General features: G+C 45.4%; 1 protein-coding gene across 3 annotated transcripts in view; it reads left to right on the plus strand.

The window, feature by feature from the left end:
• The window catches only part of etv6 (ETS variant transcription factor 6), an 82460-nt gene that overhangs the window by 20332 nt on the left and 37335 nt on the right, over nt 1–24793 (plus strand). For all 3 annotated transcript variants that reach the window (XM_083632098.1, XM_083632099.1, XM_083632100.1), the window contains exon 3: nt 22684–22848. In XM_083632098.1, coding sequence (XP_083488224.1) covers nt 22684–22848 — 165 coding nt within the window. The remainder of the gene's footprint in view (nt 1–22683; nt 22849–24793) is intronic.

Genomic DNA, 24793 nt, shown 5'->3' on the forward strand with positions numbered 1-24793 from the left:
AATGACGTGATACTGACCATCCTCTGACATACACTCCAACTCCGGTAACGTTACACAGACTGTTACATGATTACTGGAATAAATCACAAAAGGACTCACTGTCTCGCTCTCCTTTCTGCCTTTCTGTACTAATTAGCCATATAGTGCTAACGTTACATAACCTTATAAAACGGCTCTCTCAAATCAAGCAATCTGATTGGTTCACAGCCATTGTATAAATCCCGTAACCCACTCCAATAACCCATGGCCATGGGTTATGAGTTGCCATGGCAACTCTCTTACTAAAAGGCTTTGGTTACCTCAAATGACAATGTATAAAAAACAAATGGCGGAGACAGCTGTCAGATCCTTGTGAATCGATCTTCGCTTATAACTTTACTAATAGTTCGCAGAAAATTATGTTTTGTACAAGAATAGACGCGGGCTAATGTCTTCTTTGAAAAAAAAAGGCTGTTAACCCCGCATTTAACCCCGCATTTAACCCCGTAACGTTAGTTGGTGTCGGGCTTTGCAGAAAGCTCTCAGCTTCTCAGCAAGCGCTGAGAATGCAGCGCTGCGCTCGAGCTGCGTGTCAGGCTTTCCAGAAAGCTCTCAGCTTCTCAGCAAGCGCCAGGATTGGCCAATGTCAACTTCAGTCTCCAGAACGATCCAATCAAATCACCCGCACGTTCTTGCGGTCCCGCCTTACAGTAGTGTTTCAACTGACTCTACCAGAATGCCTTGCCAGTCGGACTTATAGTATTATTATTATTATTATATTATCATACTTGGAAACTGTTTTATAAAAGCAATATAGCACTCGAGCAGCGTGTGTTGTGGCAAATATATCCCGCTGATCAGCTGTTATCCCACTCGGCCGCAGGCTCTCATGCTATATTGCTTAAATAACCAGAGACGGTCAATATCAGAGGGAGACACCCCATCTTCCAGTCACTTCCTGTATCTGTGCCACGGAGGTCTCGTCTCACCATGGCCACGCCCACTTAGCAGACTTGCGCCAGGTCCTGAGTCTGTTGGAGTCAATGGGAGGAGTGAACGTGATCTCAGATTATGACATATTCCTTCGCTCCATAGTCACTAAAATGGCATTTTTCACAAACCAGGAGAAAATGAACTTTGTTCAAGACCTGTCTCTGTCTCAGCAACACACTCTCGCCACATTTGGCAACAGCAGCTCATGTTAGCAGGGAGCGATTAGCTAAAGCTACATGTGAAGATGTGCTGTGAGCCGCCATGACTGACCAGAGAGAGAGAAACTCAAACTGCAGCAGCAGAGAATCCAAGCTCCGCCCACACTGTTTGATTGACAGGTGATCCCTGCAGAAACGTCACAGTGACGAGCACTCAGAGCCAAAGAAAGTGTGGATTGACAGATGACCACTCCACTCTGGGCTCTGTGACGTGTGTGTGTGTGTGTGTGTGTGTGTGTGTGTGTGTGTGTGTGTGTGTGTGTGTGTGTGTGTGTGTGTGTGTGTGTGTGCGTGTGCGTACGCGCGCGCGCGTGCGTGCATGTGTGTGTGTGTGTGTGTGTGAGAGAGAGAGAGAGAGAGTGTTTCAGACAGGCAGAGGAATATTTATTTAAGGAGTATTTCTAGACATTTAAGGAATAATTTTTGTACATGTAAAATGAGTAATTCTGGAGACTTTCTGACCCACATGGTTTGTGTATTCACTGCACTATCTTTACATGGAGAAGAAAGCAGGCTGCTGTGTGCATCTGTGCGTGTGTGCATGTGTGTGTGTGTGTGTGTGTGTGTGTGTATGTGTGTGTGTGTGTGTGTGTGTGTGTGTGTGTGTGTGTGTGTGTGTGTGTGTGTGTGTGTGTGTGCGTGCGTGTGCGTACGCGCGCGCGCGTGCGTGTGTGTGTGAGAGAGAGAGAGAGTGTTTCAGACAGGCAGAGGAATATTTATTTAAGGAGTATTTCTAGACATTTAAGGAATAATTTTTGTACATGTAAAATGAGTAATTCTGGAGACTTTCTGACCCACATGGTTTGTGTATTCACTGCACTATCTTTACATGGAGAAGAAAGCAGGCTGCTGTGTGCATCTGTGCGTGTGTGCATGTGTGTGTGTGTGTGTCCGTGTGTGTGTGCGTGCGTGTGTGTGCATGTGTGCATGCATGTGTGTGTGTGTGTGTGTGTATGTGTGTGTGTGTGTGTGTGTGTGTTTGTGTATGAGACAGGCCGTTTGATGTCGTTAACAAATTTCTTTTTGAAGCTTCTGCATTTGACAAAAAAAGGGCTCCCAAACAAAAGGAGTTGTGGCAGTTAGGCTGGGCTGGCTGCAGGAACTAACCTGCAGGAGGCGGCTGGCTGTGCGATCAGAAACAGGTCGCTCCGCTTCCTGGCCCATAAAAGACGGTTTGATTGACGATCCGTTTCATGTTTTGTTTTGACTGGATGAGGTCCAGCACGCCGCGCGCACGCCGCCACAGGAAACACTGAGCGATCAGAGAGAGAGGGGTGTGTCTGTTGACTGGAGGGGGAGAGTTAGTGCATGGGGATGGAGTTTGCCCTGCCACACCCAGAGAGACAGACAGACAGACAGACAGACAGACAGACAGAGGGAGAGAGAGACAGAGGGAGAGACAGACAGAGACAAACAGAGACAGAGGCAGAGAGAGAGACAGAGGGAGAGAGAGAGAGAGACAGAGGGAGAGAGAGAGAGACAGAGACAGACCGAGACAGAGGCAGAGAGAGAGAGAGAGAGAGAGGGAGAGAAAGAGAGACAGACAGAGGCAGAGAGAGAGACAGAGGGAGAGGGAGAGAGAGACAGAGAGGCAGAGAGAGACAGAGGGAGAGAGAGACGGAGACAGACAGAGGGAGAGAGAGAGAGACAGAGGGAGAGAGAGAGAGAGACAGACAGAGAGAGAGACACAGGGAGAGAGAGACAGACAGAGACAGAGGGAGAGAGAGAGAGAGACAGAGGGAGAGAGAGAGAGAGAGAGACAGACAGACAGAGGCAGAGAGAGAGAGAGAGAGAGAGAGACAGAGGGAGAGAGAGAGAGAGAGACAGACAGAGAGAGAGACATACAGAGGGAGAGAGAGAGAGAGACAGAGAGAGAGAGAGAGACAGAGAGAGACAGACAATGAGGAGAGAGTGCAACAGATTTAAGGGAACAATCATTGAGGAACTACATAGTGACTGCATTTACAAATGGGGTTTTGAAGTACTTGACAACACTTGACAACATTAACATTCTAAATTGCCCCTAGCTAACATCCTGTTGCAGTGTATACGGTCTATGATGCTAATACAATGCTCTGGCAGGACGTAAGCTAGGTTTCAAACTTTTCCCGAGCAACACATTTCTGTGAAAACCGTCTATATACACCTGATCCTGGTTTTATGACTGCTGCCGCCTACCTGCGCAGGCGCGTAGACGTAATAGAAAAACACAAACACTTCAGTCATGGGTGAGCTCTTGGGATTAGCGGTAAGGCAGTTTATGACACTAGAAATGTCACTAGGTAGCAGACTCAAGCCCTCATTTCTGTTGGCGACGGTTTCAAAAGTGTCGACAGACAAAGCATAAATTGGGCTTTAGTCTCCCCCCAGACTCAAATATTACGTTGAATCGCTGCGCTCTGCATACTACATAAGTGAGTCTGTGCCACTTCACAGCCACTGCTGGTTTTTGAAGGCGGGTTGAAATTGAATGAGTGACAGGTCGTAGCACCGATGAGAGAGCGGTTCGAAAAATGGGCTGCGCCTCCCGTGTTGTCTGATCATTGTTAAGCTGCGTTCACACCGACCTATTAAAGTTTTTCGCTGGCATCGAGTTTACATACAAAGTCAATGCAAACGTCCGAGTGGCAGAGACAGAGCGATAGGGAGAAAATACGCTCGTCGCCCGAGATGAAATATCCCAACTCAAGCGAAAATACGCTGGCATCAGTCGCTCGCTGTTCAACGCTGATTGGCTGCCGTGTGAGAGCGAGTCAAGGATCACACTGGCTTGGAACAAACCGCTGGTTTATTGTGTGGCAACAAACCGCATTGACAGCTGACATGAAGTGAAGTCTGTACTACCGGTATGGAGCTCGCAAGGGGAGCAGGCTGATAGGCTTAGCTTGTAAACAACGACGGGGGCTCGTAGTGGACAAACAGCATGACATTGCGTAACGTTATAGCCCCCACATGTCCGTCAATTCGTGTGCCTGTTGATGAGCGACAGAGCGATTCCAAAGGGTTGAATTAAGCGACAGAGCGAAAAATAAATATCTCTGTGTGAACACAGCTTTACTGATTAAGGAGGACTGAATCCACCACTGGCCAATCACTGGCCAAGCGAACGGTTCCCTCCCATAACCAGCCGGCTGGGGGGAAGCGGTGCTGCGGCTCTACACTACAGGATTGGGGATTCAAAAGCAGGTACATAGACATCAGTTCAGATGTTGCGTCCACTGCAGGGGTTGAATCCCTGATCCTGTCTGCCTGGGAAGGGGCTAGCAGCTGAATGCTAACTGCTGCATTGGAAGAATGGGAGGATTTACCCCACACTGATCCATTGAACACGCGTCTGTCATCACCGTGATACTCAGGTCCATGTAAAGCAGTTCTTCTCTGCAGTCACAGACAGTAGAGAGAGAAAAGCCTTTCTCTATTGAGACAGCAGACCTCCTCCCCTATCCTCTCTTCTCCTCCTCTCCTCTCTCCTCTCCTGTCTCCTCTCTTCTTCTCCTCCTCTCCTCTCTCCTTCTGGAGAGAGAAAAGCCTTTCTCTATTGAGACAGCAGAGTAATATCCGCCTCCTCCTGCTTCAAGAGAAAAAGCAAACATTTACCAAAGAACTGAGTGACTCAGGACCTCTGAGCTGCAGAGCAAAGTCCTCGCCTCACTGATGCAACCGCACATACAGTATATATGTTTTTTTTTACTGTTTTTAAAATTCCGTTGTGTTTCGTTCAGCCCGGGCAAGGCTGAAAACTACAGAGATTTAATTTAAAGTCCAACTCTAAAGTTGTTTCCGCGCCTAAACCTAAAGCTGCAGTACGTAACTTGTATGGATTAGCATCTATTTAGAAGTAATGGACCACAAAGAAGCTCTAATCTTACCCTCCATGAGTTTATTTTAAACTGTGAAGTTATTTTCTGGATGAATCCTACTCGTGTAGAGGGGGGTACGGTGGCGCAGTGGTAAGCGCTGTCGCCTCACAGCTAGAAGGTCCTGGGTTCGATTCCCACCTGGGACGCTGTGAGCGCTGAAGGAGTGCGTGCCCGTCCGCATGTCCTCGAGTGCCCATCGCCCGGGTGGGGTCATCAAAAGGGCCTTTCTGTGTGGAGTTTGCATGTTCTCCCCGTGCCCCCTGGGGGTTTCCTTCACATAGGAACCTCTCACCAAAACATGCAATATCCTGGTTGCTGATGTGGTGCCTCCTCTGGTCGTTAGGGGCGCCTGTTCGGAGGGAGGGGAACTCGTTGGGATAGCGTGATCCTCCCACATGCTATGTCCTACCAGTGAAGCTTCCCCTGTCAGGTGAAAAGAAGCGGCTGGCTAACTGCCCATGTCTCGGAGGAAGCATGGAGCCAGTTTCGGCTCTCCCCACATCGGCAGAGGGTGGAGCAGCAACCAGGATAAATAAATAAAAAATGTTCACTAATGGGGGATGAAAACGGGATAAAAACGCGCAGGGGGGGGGGGGGAATCCTACTCGTGTAGTTTTCAAAGGGGCCGTTTGTATTATTTGGCATGGGCTTGTATTAGCTACTTATTGATATCTACCTGCAGTAGATGTTCTGCTGTGAGAGAGGCAGGTAGCTAAACATATTTTAGCCTCCTAAAAGAAGGCTCATCTATATCAGTTTCAGTGTACACTATATTAACACTATATTACCTACATTTTCAGGGCTTTACTGTGCTGTCAAACAGCCCATTCCTCCTACATCTTCTCCACCATAGAACTTCCATATTTCTATGCCTGCCGTACGCTGTTTACGCAGCAGATCGCTGTTTGGGTCCGAAATAATGGACTGATTAATCGACACTGAATATAATTGTTAGTTGCAGCCATAATCTAGGGCTGGGCGATTCAAATCAATATCACAATTATTTAAAATGTTTATCTCGATTATGATTAATGAACGATTATTAATTTTATATGTTTTTTTTTGTCGTGTTTTCGCTTGTGTCATCCTCCATTAATTAACATTAAATCATTGAATTAACAAATGAATTGACATGAGCAAGATTAAGTGGGTTTGAGGTTCTAAATGTCGGTTTCAATGTATTTAAAAGCCCAGCCCAGTGTTGTTAGTTGAGTCCAACTCGACTCGACTTCCAGGACTTGGACTTGAGCACTGATGACTCGGACTTAGACTTTATCATTCATGCATTCAGACTTGGAAGTTGGAGACGGGGGCTCTGGCTTGTTAATTAATAAAGAATTTTTGTGTGTGTTTTTGCTAATTTTTTTTGTAATAGGTCCTAGTAATTTGACATAAGATATTGATATAGATAATACTGTGGAATTATTTGCGTGTCCCACGTAAAATGCGGAATCACATTCGGTAACTCCGGACTTGATGACTCGGACTCGAACACTGGGGACTTGAGACTCGACTTGGACTCGAGATATAGTAATCTTGTGTTAACAAGTCATGTTCATTTCATGTATTTATGTCAGATCATGTTCAGCCTTCCAGTTCTCCAGTCTGACAGACTTCCGCTGGTTGAGGTAAAACAGAGGCGTAGCGAGCAGCGGGGTGAAGCTCGGAGCAGCCTGTTAGGGTTCACCTCAGGTCGAAGCTCCAGCACTCGACCGACTCACGGAGAGAGAGGGGGGGGGGGGGGGGGGGGGGGGGGCTTCTGCACCGCAACGCCGAAACACGACACCGGTGACCTCATCCTCCTCTCACCCCCGCTCATCCCAAGCGCTTACGAGTTGCCTTGGCAACATTGTGCGCTGTTTGAGTGTGTATGTGTGCGTGAGTGTGTAGGTGTGTGTGTGTGTGTGTGCGTGTGTGTGTAGGTGTGTGTGTGTAGGTGTGTGTGTGTGTGTGTGCACGTGCATTTGTGTGTAGGTGTCTGTGTGCGTGCGTGCATGTGTGTGTGTGTGTGTGTGTGTGTGTGTGTGTGTGTGTGTGTGTGTGTGTGTGTGTGTGGAGACAAGTGTGAGCGAGTGGGGGCCTGAGAAACCACGGAGTGAGAGTGATGTGTCATCAGAGTGGATTATGAGCCCACGGTTTAGTCAAGGACCTGGATCTATGCTTCAGCTCCAGGCTCTCAGTCAGCAGGGGGGTAAAGCAGTACTGAACATCTCTACTCAAGTCAAAGTAAAATATAGCCCCATAAACTACAGCTACTTGCATTATAGGCTAGTGCATACAATGTCCAGCTGGGCGAAAATAGTAGCCAGCCGGGGGGGAAACTGACGTCACATGCCAATTTGCACATCAATAAGTACAGTCTCTGCTCACAGCGGAGGGAGGGGGGCAGCGCTGTGTATGGGAAGTGCTGTGATGTGATTCAACACTTTTTGCTTCATGTTTAAACATGATGATTGGCCTGAAGATCCAAACAGCCCAGCAGGGAAACTATTAAGGCCAGCTCAGGAAGTGACACCTCTGAATTACACACAACAACACAGCACGGTTGTGGCGGTTGGTTGTGGCGGTTGGTTGGCTTGTCTATAGCGCGGTATTGCAATACTGGTTATTGTGACAGTGAGAAAGTAGCCGGCTGGAAATGTTTTAATGTCCGGCCATTTAGCTGGCAGCTGGCGCTTACGGAAAACCCTTTATGCGTACCTCCGCCAACCTTTCTCCACAGTGTCGTGGTGTTACGTGAATCCGTTGGGAAGTTAGGCGTCTTTTTGAGATTGGCCATGCCCGTTGCCACACCCCGTTTTGGCCAGTGGGCGTGGAAAGTTCATCAGTTCTTAGTTGGCCGATGATCTACTTGTCTAGAAAGTTTTGTGCGAATCCGGTTGTAACTTTTTGAGAGGGCAAACGGGGCGAAAACATAACCTCCCAGCCAACTCTGTTGGCGGAGGTAATAAAAAGCAATCAATTAAAAGATAAACTTACCATTTGAGAAGAACTACACAAGTAAAAGTAAAAAGAAAAGATTACCTGGCTGGTAATAAATTACTCAAAGTACATGTACAAGACTTTCCATTGTAATATTTTTAGGGTGTGTGGGCCAGTGCAAAATACATTTATAAGAAAATGATCAACGGCGGGATGCATAGGTATTTACTAGGGATGTCACAATATATCATCCCACAATATATTGCGATATCAAAACGTGACAATATGTATCGTTGAGATGCAATCTCATATCGCGAGAAAAAGAAGCTGAACATGATGGCACTGATCTGCATCTGATTGCATGCTCGCTCTCCTTTTCATTGCTTTGTTTGAACAGACGAGGGACGTTACAGACACGGAGGATGAAAATGGTGACCTCATGACGTTTTCCTAACGAGGCAGCTGGATTCACGCGAGATCATGACATCATGATCACACAACAAATCCATCTTGCCACGCTCCAATCTATTGGTTTGAATCTGAACCATGAGCGTCCTATGAGGCAGCTACGGGCGGGCTTTGGTGTGACGCCAGCGAGAGCCAGCCCGTGATAGACAGATGGTTCATCCAATCACCTCCCAAGCATTTTCTGAAAGTGCCGGCCCTTTGAAGAATTTTCCCGAGCGACTCGTTCCCAGATGGTTGTGTGAAAACAAACCATCTGGCAGCGTCAGGTTATAACGTTTTCCATCCAGGTCAAGGAAAAGTTTGGAATAGCAGTTGGGATGTCATTTTTCTTTGACAATTCAAACTCAGCCCAGGCTTTTTACCTCTTTTGCCTTCATTCATCTTTTTGTACACTATCCATTTCTGCTCAGTCTCTCTCTCTCTCCCGCTCTCTCCTGACTGTTATAAACCTCCAAGCTGTGTCGCTCTCTAACCTTACCGCGGGAAGTTTCCTGTGCTGAAACGGAGCCCACGCTGGATTGCTTCCTGCCAGAGCGCGTTGTGGGACACGTTTGTTTGCCCCCAACCCTCCCCCCCCCCTTCCTCCGCTGGGCTCGGTGCAGATGGCCGCGGCCGGCGGAGAGACCGGATCTCAGAGGGGTTTTGGCAGAGAGTGAGGCACCTCTCTCTCTCTCTCTCTCTCTCTGTCTCTGGCTGTCTCTCTCCCTCTCCCCCCCCCCCCCCCCCCCCCCCTCTCTCTCTCTCTGGCCCTGGAGACAACATACCGCAGCCGTGACCCCGTGACCCAGAGTGCACTGCTGCTTGTCACCCGCGGGAGAGGAGTGTGCAGCTGGTGCACGCCGCGCAGATGGCAGGCCAACTCGTATCGATTGCGAGTACTAGACGCTAAAAGTGTGCCGGACGCTACATCCCAGATCCATCCCGTATGAGTTAGATTTATTCAGAAAGGGTTTTTCACCCAAAAATGAAAATGATATCATCCCCCCCATGCCAGTGTAAACACAGGTGAAGTTAGTCCCTATACTGTAACACACAAGGAGGCGGTTCCATAGCATCCTTCTTCAACTCATCTGAAGTCAGTGGGGATCAGTTCTTCACAGTTCCAAAACAAAAACAGCCAAACACCATCATTTTGTTGCAGATGAGTCAGCTGTAGTTCAGACTGTCACTAATAACCGTAACACCAGTTCAGTTCAGACTGTCACTAATAACCGTAACACCAGTTCTTGGCTACGGTCTTTTAGTGTGGAAAAAATAGCAATTTTGCAATCACACTAAATAATGCAAATTCACCATTTGCCGGGGTTTGCAATCTTTCCAAATTCCTGCGATTTCGCCACAGAAACGGCAAAACAGGTTCCCCAACTTGCAATTTTTGCCAGTTTTGCAATTTTACTGCAAAAAAAGATCACATAAATCTCAACAAATTGCGTTTTATTTTGTTTAAAAAAAAGTTGCCATTAGGTACTAGTATTTTTTTTTGGGGGGGGGGGGGGGGGGGGAGTCTGTCACTCGCAGTTTTTTCCCCATCATCATTTTTGCCAGTTCCCGCAATTTTCAAGTGAAATCCTTAAGGGACTGAAAAATTGAGCGAATTGTGGCATCGAAAAATGAGGAAAAAGGGATACCCAGTGCGTTAAAAAGCGAAACCAAGAGGGGTCCGACCAAATGTCAGTACAAGGTTGGAGAGCCCCAACATACAAGGAAACATGCGGCAGTCTAGTCATGTATCTGCCAGATGCTGGTTCCTGTGGTTGTGAAACACCTGAGGCGTCTGCTCATATAGTGACCTGTCACTCTGAGGGTCAGCGCCACGTGCTGCAGGGCCACGTGCTGCAGGGCTTATCAGCCCTGCCCTGTCACATCTGGGTCTGGAGCTGGAAGAGCAGCGGAGGTCTGGGTGTGGGGGGAGAGCAGGTCTGGATGTGAGGGGAATGGAGGTCTGGATGTGAGGGGAGTGGAGGTCTGGATGTGCGGGGAGTGGAGGTCTGGATGTGGGGGGAGTGGAGGTCTGGATGTGCGGAGAGTGGAGGTCTGGATGTGCGGAGAGTGGAGGTCTGGATGTGCGGGTAGTGGAGGTCTGGATGTGAGGGGAGTGGAGGTCTGGATGTGAGGGGAGTGGAGGTCTGGATGTGAGGGGAGTGGAGGTCTGGATGTGAGGGGAGTGGAGGTCTGGATGTGCGGGTAGTGGAGGTCTGGATGTGAGGGGAGTGGAGGTCTGGATGTGAGGGGAGTGGAGGTCTGGATGTGAGGGGAGTGGAGGTCTGGATGTGAGGGGAGTGGAGGTCTGGATGTGCGGAGAGTGGAGGTCTGGATGTGCGGAGAGTGGAGGTCTGGATGTGCGGGTAGTGGAGGTCTGGATGTGAGGGGAGTGGAGGTCTGGATGTGAGGGGAGTGGAGGTCTGGATGTGAGGGGAGTGGAGGTCTGGATGTGAGGGGAGTGGAGGTCTGGATGTGCGGGTAGTGGAGGTCTGGATGTGAGGGGAGTGGAGGTCTGGATGTGAGGGGAGTGGAGGTCTGGATGTGCGGGTAGTGGAGGTCTGGATGTGAGGGGAGTGGAGGTCTGGATGTGAGGGGAGTGGAGGTCTGGATGTGCGGAGAGTGGAGGTCTGGATGTGCGGAGGAGGTCTGGATGTGCGGAGAGTGGAGGTCTGGATGTGCGGGTAGTGGAGGTCTGGATGTGAGGGGAGTGGAGGTCTGGATGTGAGGGGAGTGGAGGTCTGGATGTGAGGGGAGTGGAGGTCTGGATGTGAGGGGAGTGGAGGTCTGGATGTGAGGGGAGTGGAGGTCTGGATGTGCGGGTAGTGGAGGTCTGGATGTGAGGGGAGTGGAGGTCTGGATGTGAGGGGAGTGGAGGTCTGGATGTGCGGAGAGTGGAGGTCTGGATGTGCGGAGGAGGTCTGGATGTGCGGAGAGTGGAGGTCTGGATGTGCGGAGAGTGGAGCGGGCAAAATGGGAAGCTGATGATCTGGACAGGGTTTCATTTGATATTGATTGCTCTCTGTGAAAACTTCCTCTGTTTGACGGGGATCGAGCACAGGGCTCCTGTTACTGTGACAGCTACAGCGCCGCACTGCCAAAGATAACAGCTGGCCCCGACCCGAGGAAACGTTTGAGCCCGAACGATAAGTGAGACACAAGAAACGACACACTCTGCTCTGTGTGTGTGTGTGTGTGTGTGTGTGTGTGTGTGTGTGTGTGTGTGGGAGAGAGAGCGAGAGAGAGGTTAACCTGAGTCATACTGTAAATCAGGAGAGCGCAAATTCACACAGTGAGGTGGTTGTGTGTCCCTATTAAATGACTCATGAGTGTCAAACATTCAAAATACTATACGAGCAGTACGTACTGATTTGGCTCAGATGTATAGCATGTACTATATGCAGTAGGCTATACAAACAAAAACAAAAACACTACTGTCGAATGCAGTATGCTAGTACAGGTGTTTCTCATTTCATTCGGTTACTTTGCTGCAGTGCTGCCGTAGCAGCAGTGAGGGGGGCTTTTGTAAAGAACAAAGACAGAACAAGGAACGCACGAGGTACTTCAGCGGTACCTTGGATGACCAGCAGTAAAGTGGCAAAAGGTTTATTTGTAACAACTGCAGCATGCAACAACTGTAGCATGCAGTAAGCTTTTCATAGTAGCATGCAGTATGAAAGTGTTAAATGGATTTAATTCTGCAATAGGCCAGTCTTAGCTGCTTTTGGCGTTTGGAAAGTGGACGTAAACATAGCAAAGCACCATGCTGTGAAGATGAACATTTACCTGAGAGAGGGGTAGCCTATGACGATTGGAAGGAACCAGCTCGGATTCACCAATTTGTTCTTAAGAAATGACATAAGAGGAACATTTAGGAAGTTGTTAAGAAGGTCCTTAAGTGCAATTCCCCAATAGTTTCTTAGTGACAGCCTCATTCCTTACACATTTCTTACATACTAGGAGGCAACCCAAAGTGCTAACAAGTGGGGGAAACCCACTAGGGCAACTAGAGCCAAAGAAAACATTGGTTGCTATTTGTTGGTGTCTGTTATAAATAAGCTAGTCAAGTAGGCATCTAGCTATTTATCTTTGTTAGCTTCTTGCTAGATTATTTTGCATATTTTCCACATGAGCATAAACTAGCTTATTCTCAACAGACATGAGATCCCTGTCTCTGAAAATATGCAAGCTAGCAAAGAAAATAAGATATACAGTCAAGTAGGCAGAGGCCTAGTGACCCTACAATAAATAAAGCTGTATAATAAATGTTAATCTTAATGGTAGGTGTAGGGGAAAGAACAGTATGTAGACTTTGACCTAGAACCTACTTGTCTGAAATGTGTTTATGGGCTTACATTTTCACCGTAGGAATTTGAAGACTGGGGAAGGGCTGTCTTAAAGTTAAGAAAGAAATCAACTGTCATTTCAAGAATACCATTTATTCCTAAGGTTTAACATAAGAATACATAAGAACTGTTTTTGAGAATATTTTTTCTTAACACTAAGGTTAAAGTTATAATCCATAAGATTTTCATCTAAATAAATGTCTAAGTCACTATCTAACTAATCTCTCGAGACAGACTTTCGACTTGCATCGGAAATCTGTCGGCAGGCTCTGTCAAAAGGGGTGTAACAGCGCTCGCACGCATGCTGCGCTTTACCCGATCAAAATGAAGTGAACGTGACCGGTGTGTAGTCAAAACTTACCATTTTCAGCATATAGCAAGTTGCTACTCGCGACTAGCAACGAGCTAGTAATGTTGTTGTTTCATAGCGACGGACGGATTTGAGAGCGACACGCAGGCAGCGGAAAATAAATCCATTAATGGTCAGAGCCGGTCGGTTGGAGCCAGTGGCAGAGCTTGCAGGGAGCGGAAAGGGATTTTCTTCCACTGTTGACCGCGCCTCTTGAGTTCCTGTTGCACCACAGGCTGCCCCCAGAGGTTCGAGAGTTTTTTTTGTTTTTTGTTGAACCGGTGGGTTCCCAGATTGCTATCTAACTGACAGTGAGTTAACACAATGTTGATTGAGCCTATTGCCCATTGATGGAAGCCTTTGCATTTTCAGCATTTATGAACTTGGTGTCTGTGGTGACACAGGGTGGGCGGAGCTAACACAATAGTCTTAATCTGTAGGTTACTGTAGGTTCCTGACAACTCTTGTGTGAAGTATAGGATAACAAGCTACTTTTTTCTGGTCTCTGCCAGCATTACGGGTGGTTACTATAGCTGAACAAACTGACTAATGTCACATAATAACACTGTTTAGATCTCACCTGCAATTACTGCTCATCACCATAGGTGTCACCCAAGAGAACAAAACTCAAATCTTATGGATTACAACGTTAGAAAAAAGTGGGACCTGGGACGATTTTTCTTTTCTTTTCGTAGAAGGTTTTGTGAATCCAGCCCAGATTGTCGCTAAAGTGACCGGGCGGTTGTTGTGGCTGTCCCAGCGCTTTAGGTGAGGTAGACGGGTCGGATGCATACTGTTTTTTCCGAAGCATTACGACATCCGGGTATTTTTGGCATACTGCAGATTTGGCTTTTGTTTGTTTGTTTGTTGCATACTACATGCTACATTTTGACCAAATCAGTAGTATAGTAGGCAATTTCCAATACAGCCAACATTTCAGTTAGCCAACTAACACTATGAAAAACGGTGGTATCTTAGCTCCGCCCACTGAAGTTCAAATCATCAAGATTAGTTCTGCCTCAGAGAAATGTTTGCATTAGTAAATTGCTGGGTATTGTTCATATTGTTCATATTCTCCTCATGAACGTTTGCTCTCGGTGTGATTCTTCTCTTGCTCTAATGTGTTTTGGACCAGTGCAGATCTCTCTCAGCTCTGTTCCCACAGTGCTCCCTGTTTCCCCTCCTCTCTCTCTCTCCATGTGTCCTCATCTCTCCATCCTCACATTATACAGTGTGCAGCCTCAACGGAGACTAAGCATGACTGTCAATAATTAGTCTGACTCCAAACAGGTGCAAAATCCACTGACAGCTCCCTTTAGATCAACCCTACTTTTACATACATGTAGGCTACTTGCCTGAAAGCCGCATTTCAGTCAGGACCACTTTAGTAAAAAAAAAAATACAGCTTTTATTGATATTTGCACAAGTTATATTTGGTGGTATGGCTCTGTTCTGGAGGCTTCCTGCCCTTCCATGAGCATACATGGAAAGCCTAAGAGAGCAGCAGCAGCAGCTTCTGGGAGCTACATGGGAAGCCTTTAGGCAAGGAGAGCAACAAAAGAGCCCCAGGTACAGAACAGAGCAGCAACAATGACAACAGAAATGACTTTGTTTAAGTCAGACACAGCATGAAAGGAGGAGCTGGGGAGGAGGCGGGTTGCAAACGGCTTGTAGAGGAAGCAGCATTGTTAGGCAGGCAGACTGAAGCAGATTTAAATACAGAGCTGCAGGAATGAGTCCGGAAGTATACTTCTGGGTTCTTCAGTGGAAAAGTCTATGGGATTTAACATGGGGGTTTCGCTTAAATGCATAAAATAAGGTCTGTGGTTCACAAAAGTTTATGGGAACGTGAATCTGGGTTCTGCATGATAATCTTCACAAACGTGAATAACTTTTATGACTTTTGGAACGTAAATGCATTTCTTTTTTTAACACGATTTTTATAAAACGCTTCAAAAGGCATAAAAGTTATTCACGTTTGTGAAGAGTATCCTGCTGAACCCAAATTCGCTGGGCAAGTTACCTTCAAAATGTAATATACTACACTTTACTAGTTACTTTCATTTGAAAGTAATATGTTACTTTACAATATTACTTTCTGTGTAGAGTAACTCATTACTTATTACACTACTTTTGCATTACATTTACCAAAACAACAGCTGCAGCAGAATGACATCGCTGGCCCGGAACAATCCCGAAAAATAATTTCCACCGCCTTGAAGTCAGTGTAAACAATCCAAAATTCTAAATGTTATTCTTTTCCTTTGTTATTGTCATCTATAGTGGTTATTTGCATAAAAACACACAGTTTGATTAGGAAATGATTGTATCTTTTTTCAATATGTGCTTTGATTTAATAAAATGTAACTAAATTTGTAACTTGAGTTACTTGACAAAGTAACTGGTATAATATTACTGAAATCCTATAAGTAATAAGTTATATTACTGAGTTACTGCTAAAAGTAATATATTACATGTAATATGTTACTTTTGTAATGAGTTACCCCCAACACTGTTTACCACACAGTGAATTTGCTCCTGCTCCTGTCTGCAGAAACTCCGCCCCCACCAGTTGCAAGTCATTAGGGTGCGTTAAGGCTCTCCGTGCATTCTTCGTGGATGTGCGCATACTTAAACAAAATAAAAATAAACAATAACAGCCGCCCTCGGAGCAGATTCTGCCTCTCCAGCAGAACTTCTGCAGCTCCGTTGTGACGCGTAACGCGTCAAAACAGAGCGCTTTGGCAGAGGAGGAAATGGGAGATCTCCGTTAGGGAAACAGAGAGAAGGTAAACACTGACCATGTGCTTATATTACAGAGATTATTAATGATACAAAGTGGGTTGATTACCGGTAAAGCCATCCTTTAAGTGAAATCCCCATTCTAAAACCCCATAGACTTACTGAAGAACCAAATAGTGAAAACTATTCACTATTTGTATTTGGTTGAGCCAATTGAATGCATCAGCTCAGAGCCGTCAGCTTATGTGGGCTGGGGCTCCATCCGAATAGTCCCTCCTCCTAACTCCTTTTCCTACTTTTTCCTTGACCTCGCCAGAAGAAAAAAACACGCAGTGTTTCTCCCCTCTCCACGTAGGCTACATTAAGCTCCTCCTACTTGCAAAAAAAAATAAAGATTTGGTCACCAGTGGCGTATTGACCCTAGAGAAGTGTAATAATGTAGCCTACATGGGGCCAAAACAAAACAAAACAAAAAAACACTGCATGTTTTACTTCGGGTGAGGTCAAGGAAAAGGTAGGAAAAGGAGTTATGGGAGTGACTATTCGTATTCAGCCTGGGTTTGAGAACAGCTCCTAATCAGCTGTGGGCTGATTATATAATCTACATATATCTACAATATTGCATAATTTTCAATACCGAGAGTTTTTTTTGTCACGTCCGAGCCTGCAATTTCTCTCACCGCTGGGGTGTACTTCCGGGTTTCAACCAATGGAGTGGTCCCACCCCCCTCCCGGGTCCGCATGGGACCTCAGGAAGTGAATTCCTCGTTAATTTTTCCATTGATGTTTCATAAAATCCTTACACACAGAGATCTATGAGATGAATTGCGAGTGACCATAAAACATTTGACTTGGACCAAAACAAAACAAAAAGCGGGGGAAGAAAAAAATCTCCCAGTTTTTTTGTTTTTTGAGACTCAATTGCACTGAAATATTGGTATATCTCTCCCTAAGTTCATTAAATGAATAGAAGCATGTTGGATAATACACTTTGGTTACCAGTATATATTTTGTCCTTTTCAGCAAATTGGTAGCTATAATTGGGAGTGATGTGGTTACAATAGGCTATGTTGGAAGTGCACGGTCACAATCTGGCCAGTTGGTAGCAAGGACATTTTTTTGTGGCCCTCTCTATCAATGAAGTTGCCCATTCCTGCTTTAGGTGTTCCACTGCTGGGGCCCTCATTAATGTTTTGGTTGCACCTGTGTGTACCCTGCCTTTTAGATACAAAATGGCTGCTGTGAAAAAGTCCATTGAGGAGCATGCTCAGGCGGTATTCTGTGTTGAGGCTGTAAAGAGTGACGTGTCAGGACGAGTTCACCACTGAAATAACCTCTGAACATTTGTCTTATACAGTATCCTCCCTTTTCTTTGATCCTTTTCATTCATTCTGCCCTCCACCTCTCATTTATCTCTCCTCTCATCTTTTATTGTGACCTCTCCCCTCTCTCTCTCCCTCCCCACCTCTGTGTCTCTCCCTCCCTCTCTCCTTGTCTCTCTCCCTCTCTCTCCCCATCTCTCTCCTTCTCCCTCCCTCTCTCTCCCTCTCTCTCTATCCCCTCTCTCTCCTTCTCCCTCCCTCTCTCCTCTTCTCTTTCTCCGTCTCGCTCCCTCTCTCTTTATCCTTCTCTCTCTGTGTGTCTCTCTCCCTCCCTCTCCTTCTCCCTCCCTCCCTCTCTCCTCTTCTCTTTCTCCCTCTCCCTCCCTCCCTCTCTCTCTATCCCTCTCTCTGTTTCTCTCTCTCCCTCCCTCTCTCCTTCTCCCTCTCTCTCTCCCTCTCTCTCTATCCTTCTCCCTCCCTCTCTCCCAGTCTCTCTCCCTGTCTCTTTCTCCCTCCCTCTCTCTGTCTCTCTCTCTCTCTGCTGTCGTTCCCGTAATCGCTCTCTCCTTTTTTCTTTTTTTCTCTTTTCTCTTCACTTCCTCATATCCTCTTTACAGCGCGGGCCTCCTGGTTCCTCTCCTCCCCCGCTCCCCTCCCCTCCCCTCCCCCACCGCCTCCCGCTTCCTGCCTTTCCTTCCTTCCTTCCTCTCTCCTCCCCCGTCTCACCACTTCTTCTTCACTGATCTCATCTATTTCAAGCCCGTTTAACATTTATTACAGTAGCTGAGTTTGACTATGCTGGATTAATATGTAAGTATAAGTAAGCACGTAACAAATCTCAATACAAGAAAGAAAGCACAACAGAAATAAATGGGTAAACCCAAGAAGGACCATGGAGCACTCGATTCAATTTAATTCAATATAGATGCAGACCAACGTTTCGACACGACATCATCAGAGTAAAAAAAATAGGTCTGCACCTAGTGATGATGACAACATGTAGATGTTTACAACCATGATGGTGGTGATGATGTAAATGCTTTTGTGAAATTGCTTCTTATTTGATTTACTTATTTTAAATATAAGATTTAAAATCTCATTGTTGAAGTAGGGGCAGGATAAGATAAGCATTGTGCTTCTTCCTGCTCCTTCTCGAACATAACTATTGTCTTTCATATATATATTTTTATCATTCAAATGTGTTGTTTGTTTATGATTGATCTTTTACTGTTTTGTCTTTTATTGTTCGAGATAAATAAATAAATGAAATGAAACGAAATGAAATTGAATGAAATGTATCCCAGTGAATCGAGTGCTCCAGGTCCTTCTTGGGTTTACCCATTTATTTCTGTTGTGAATACTGTCCTGTCCTGAGAGCACCGACCTCCCTCTGTGGAGGGGCTGAAGCGCCAGACACTCCTCTACCTTGACAAGAAAGAAAGCATAAAACAAACTACAATACAATACTATAAGAATACATGCACATTTACAAAGGTATACATAAATATGATGATATGAGCCTACTTCCTACATACATGCATACATACATGCATACATACATACATGCATACATACGTACGTACATACATAAACATACACAAACATGAATATATGTACACACATAGGCTACATAGTGTACACACCTAAATAAACACAGATAAATTGCATAATTGCTCAATTAACATTCCAGATATAACATCATTCTGACTAATCAAAACGACAGTTAGAGATATCTGTCATTTCATTCTTCCTATCCACAATTGTCATTTCAGATATCCACGTCAATCTTCCTATTCACCTTATGTTCAGACGTGGGGGTGGAGCCAAATTCTTCCGGGTTGTGTTAACACTTCCGGTGGTCACGGCGCGAAATACAAAAGAACGTCAGAAGAAGAAAGTTGTTTTTAGAGCAGGAATGCGTTGAACATCCCCCGCAGCTGCGGTCCGAGTGATACAAATCAAGTCGAAGAGGAAAAAGATGAGATCAACAAAAAGAAAACAACGAAATGGGCAGTTAACAGCAACATACTGAGAGACGTCCTTGTACAAAACATACCTGGACTCCAACATAGAAAGCTTCATATGGTTTTCAGTCTCCTCCGAGCGCAGCTCCCTTGAATGCGAGAATTAACGAGCCAGTTACATGGCATTGCATTCTTAGACATTGCCGTTTGCTTTTATTTGGTATGTTACATACAATTGGCCAAATTATTAGTTAATTCAGAGTTAGATGATATTGGAGTAGCCGGCTTTTTTTTTTTTTTTTTTTTTTTTTTAGCCGGAGGTCGTGACACAACCACACAACCGGGTCAAATGGGCGTGGCTACATAAGGTGAATAGGACAAAATGACGTCACTTTTGCCATTCATGTGTATGGGGTTTCTCATGACAGATACTGTATCTACCATTCAGTTGCACATTATCTGTAATGTGAATTGTAGATATCTCCAATTAAATGATGACTATTGCTTTGTTATCAAGTTTTTTCAGCTTTTCACCTGACAACGAGGAGTTTCACCAGCAGGATCACACTATTCCCCCCAGCCACCTCCCCCCCCCCCCCATGCTATCCTAATTCCAGTTTGAGATACCTAACCTCATTCTGACTAGTTAAAACTGAATTTAAGATATCTAAAAGTACAATGTAGGCATGGGGCAGTGGTGGCCCAACGGTTAGAGATGATGATTGGTTTATTTTATGATGATTGATTTACTTAAGTGTCATGCACTCAAGGTGCCCAACACCCATGGGTTTACAAGACACATACACAATAAAAACATCACACATTTACAGCATTTAAATTAAAAATAAAACATTTAAAATACAAGTCACAAAACAGCAATGGGCAGGACAGTAATATTAAACATACATACATCAGATTCTAAATAAGAGGTTCTGTCTCTGCTCCCATGCTTGACATGTAAAATTTGCAGTGAGGAAGATTCCTTTTTTATGCCTCCGCCGGCGATAGCCAGGCCGGAGGCATTATGGATCCGGGTTGTCCGTCCGTACGTACGTACGGCTGTCCGTACGTCCGTACGATGTTTGTTAACGCGATATCTGAGGAACGCCTGGACGGAATTTCATCAGATTCGCCTTAAACATTCACTTAGGCTCAAGGATGATCTGATTAGATTTTGGTGGTCAAAGGTCAAAGGTCAAGGTCACTGTGACCTCTCGAACGCCATTTTCAAGCTTGTTAACGCGATATCTGAGGAACGCTTGTACGGAATTTCATCAGATTCGCCTTAAACATTCACTTAGGCTCAAGGATGATCTGATTAGATTTTGGTGGTCAAAGGTCAAAGGTCAAGGTCACTGTGACCTCTCGAACGCCATTTTCACGCTTGTTAACGCGATATCTCAGGAATGCCTTGACGGAATTTAATCAAACTTGTCTCAAACATCGACTTGGACTCAAGGATGAACTGATTAGATTTTGGTGGGCAAAGGTCAAAGGTCAAGGTCACTGTGACCTCTCGAACGCCATTTTCAAGCTTGTTAACGCGATATCTGAGGAACGCCTGGATGGAATTTCATAAAATTTGCCTCAAACATCGACTTAGACTCAAGGATGATCTGATTAGATTTTGGTGGTCAAAGGTCAAAGCTCAAGGTCACTGTGACCTCTCGAACGCCATTTTCACGCTTGTTAACGCGATATCTCAGGAATGCCTTGACGGAATTTAATCAAACTTGTCTCAAACATCGACTTGGACTCAAGGATGAACTGATTAGATTTTGGTGGTCAAAGGTCAAAGGTCAAGGTCACTGTGACCTCTCGAACGCCATTTTCAAGCTTGTTAACGCGATATCTCAGGAATGCCTTGACGGAATTTAATCAAACTTGTCTCAAACATCGACTTGGACTCAAGGATGAACTGATTACATTTTGGTGGTCAAAGGTCAAGGTCACTGAGACCTCTCAAACGCCATTTTCCAGCTTGTTAACGTGATATCTCACGAATACCTTGACGGAATTTCATCAAATTTGCCTCAAACATCTACTTAGACTCAAGGATGAACTGATTCGATTTTGGTGGTCAAAAGTCAAAGGTCAAGGTCACTGTGACCGCTCAAACGCTATTTTCAAGCTTGTTAACGTGATATCTCAGGAATGCCTTGACGGAATTTAATCAAACTTGTCTCAAACATCGACTTGGACTCAAGGATGATCTGATTAGATTTTGGTGGTCAAAGGTCAAAGGTCAAGGTGAGCTCTCGAACGCCATTTTCAAGCTTGTTAACGCGATATCTCAGGAATGCCTTGACGGAATTTAATCAAACTTTTCTCAAATATCGACTTGGACTCAAGGATGAACTGATTACATTTTGGTGGTCAAAGTTCAAGGTCACTGTGACCTCTCACACACCCAATTTCCAAGCTCTGTAACGCAACATCACAGGAGCGTCTTGACGGAATCTCTTCCAATTTGCCTCAAATGGCGATTTGGACTCCAGAATCAACTAATGGCGGAGGCATAAGTCCGCGTTGCGGTCATTCTAGTTTGAAACACAGCTCGAGTTTCTCATAGTCATCCAACTCAAAGAAGTCACCATAAATAGAGGACATTTTTATTAAAGAGTACGACCCTTGCATCATCATAAGCAGTGCAGTAAAATAGGAAGTGAATCTCATTTTCGATTTCGTGTAACTCACAAAGTAAACAGAGTCTATCATCAGAAGCGAGCTTGTGACCGGAAGGTCATTGGTTCAATCCCCAGGACCAGCAGGATAAATCTGGGTGGGGAAAGTGAAAAAGGCAGTGCTTGCCCCTCCCTCATTGCCACCACTGAGGTGCCCTTCAGCAAGGCCCTTAACCCCAGCCGCTCCAGTGGAGCTGCTCAGTGGCCAGCAGACCAGACTGTGGTTGTACTGGGCGGCTTCCAGGTGTAAATGTGAACAGGGCACTCCTGAAAAAGCATTGCTCTCAGTGAGACTTCCCTGAATAAATAAAACTGAGGGGAAATAAAGATATCTTGAACCGGAATGACAACTATTTGAGTCATAATTCAGTAGCTGATATCCACAACTGAGTAATGATGGCAAAAGTGAGGTCATTTGTCCTATAGGAAGAATGTCATTGTGTATATCTGAAATGTTCTGTGTGACTAGGAAGAATTGAATTACGGATATCTGCAATAGAGAGCCAAAGTCACACCCTCCTCCGGGTTCAGCATCTGCACCAAGGGATTTCATCCTCCATTCAATTTTCCATAGATATTTCATAAAATGCATATAAATAGTTTTACCTGAACGCATTCAAGTTTTTTTGTCTGAGTGAAATGTGTCTCTCCTGATTCTAAATATAGCTGAATCGCTTGGTTTGACCAAGTAAAACTAGATTTTTTTTAATAATAATTTCACGAAATATCTATGGAAAAATGAATCGGGGATGAAATCCCTTGGTGTGTATGCTGAATGTGGAAGAGGTTGTGACTTTGGCACTCCATACATATCCAAGATATTAACTGTTAAAGGTCTTGCCTCCATACGGTTGCAGGCTTGCAGCCGGTGCTGTGGAGCAGGGAGGACGTTGCTCAGTGGCTGCGCTGGGCAGAGAGGGAGTTTGCCCTGAGACCCATCACCTCCACCACCTTCCAGATGAACGGCAAGGCCCTGCTGCTGCTCACCAAGGAGGACTTCAGATACCGCTCACCCCACTCCGGTAACCCACTGCCCATACTCATTCTCCTCTCACCCACTTTAATTTCAGAAGGATTCATTGAAGTTCCTGGAAATCCACACAAAATGTACCTACATATGAAATAATAATCATCATCATAATCATAATCATAATACATGGGACTTATATCGCACTTTTCAAGGACTCAAAGATGCTACACTATACACTAAACACTAAGGAAATGACGATAGTGCAACAGACAATGGACAAACATGACACAGACACACAGGGATAGGTGGGGGGGGACTAAGAGAAGGCAGTAGTCTCGGCTCCCAGACGTTTGGTGAGCTGCGCCACCAAACGTCTGGGAATTTCACTGTCAGAAACTGTCTGTCCGAGCCCGGCGAGAACCGCCGGCAGCAGACACGCCTACATTTATTATTAGAATTTTATTTGGTAGCGGCAATGCCATTTATCATAGTCCTAACACAGAGCATGAAGCTGATATGCTCCAAACAAAATTTATAGCTGTGGTTTATTTTACAATCATTTTTCCTACCCGGAAGTGGTCCGCTTGATACTGTGAACTTGTGTGAAGTCATCAGCAGCCAGCAGGCTCTGTAACGTTAGCCTCGGGAGTCGGGTTTATCGCTGGGGGAAAGACCTCTAGCCGCCGGGGCCGGATGAAACACGTCCTATTAACTCATTCATGGCCAGTTTAGGACTACCAATATTTAGCACAGGCCAAAGATTTTCATAATTGTTGGTCATCTTTCAAGACCCACAGTAAATTATCTATTAGCACCAAAGTGATTTGCAATACCTCAAAATGAAGATGTACGTCTCTGGGTTCACCAGGAAAAAAAAAGTGAGCTTTTAGCATGTTCTGTACTCTACTTATAGCCATTTATTTACACCCTGTTTTCACCAAAAAGGTCTCTCGGAGAAGAGAAACAGCAGAAAAGGCAATTTTTGTAAAAGACACAATCTCAGGCAGAACTCGCTCTCAATTCTTTTATTTTGAACTGTATTGACATCAGACATGTAAATATTATTCATTATGACACAAATGACAAAAAAAAAATATATACATATATATATATATATATATATATATATATACATGAAGTGCTTTTTTGGCCCCGGTGCTGGTAATGCACCAGGGGCCTTACGTTCCCGCATGTCGCCAAGACAAATTATGCACCGTTTTAGGCGACTAAATGGCGGCCGGCCACTAGAGGGCGCCGCTGCCCCACTAAGATTTGCCGTCATACCTTCCTCACGGTATCAGCTGTTTGAGAGGAGCTGTGAGGAGCTGTCCCTGTGTGTTTACAATCATGTGTGTGATAAAGCAGGAGAACGCAAGGACCCCCCTGAACTTTCCCCCATCTAAAAACGTTGGCTGTATGGGAATATTTCGGCGTTTGTAAAAATACAGATGGCCATAGCCTCAACGCAAGACTCATCCGAATGACTGATGAGTCTCGCGTTGAGCCTAGGATGGCCAGGGCTTAGATCTGCGTGAGCACGACCCGTCGTAATTTGTCAAATTCAAGGTACATTAAAACGTTGTCTTGCTTCAACATACATCGCATCGCATAAACCATTTCCACCCGCAGGTTTGAGGAGTAGCTAACATAAACGTCAGATAAATACTCTCTATAGGCTAACGTTACCTACTGAGGCAGCTAACATGGCTAATTAGCTAGCTAACGTGGTCCATCGATATACAGTCTGGTAGACAGATAAAGCAGTGTGTTCCTTCTGTTTTACACAATGTTAGCCAGCCTGCCTGGTCTCTTCTCTGTATATCCTTACAACAGCTAAGAGAGGAGCTTGTGAAGATTGAACGAACATCCCCACAGTCAAAGCACTTCCCTGAGATATCTATATAAAAACGTTTATTGCTTTAATACCAAAAATAAAACCTCCAGTGTCTGTAAGCTAACGCTAACGCGTTAGCGATTAGCTATTGGCTGGTTGTTGT

Source organism: Poromitra crassiceps (genome assembly GCF_964638095.1).
Source record: "Poromitra crassiceps genome assembly, chromosome: 2".
Classification (NCBI taxonomy): Eukaryota; Metazoa; Chordata; class Actinopteri; order Beryciformes; family Melamphaidae; genus Poromitra; species Poromitra crassiceps.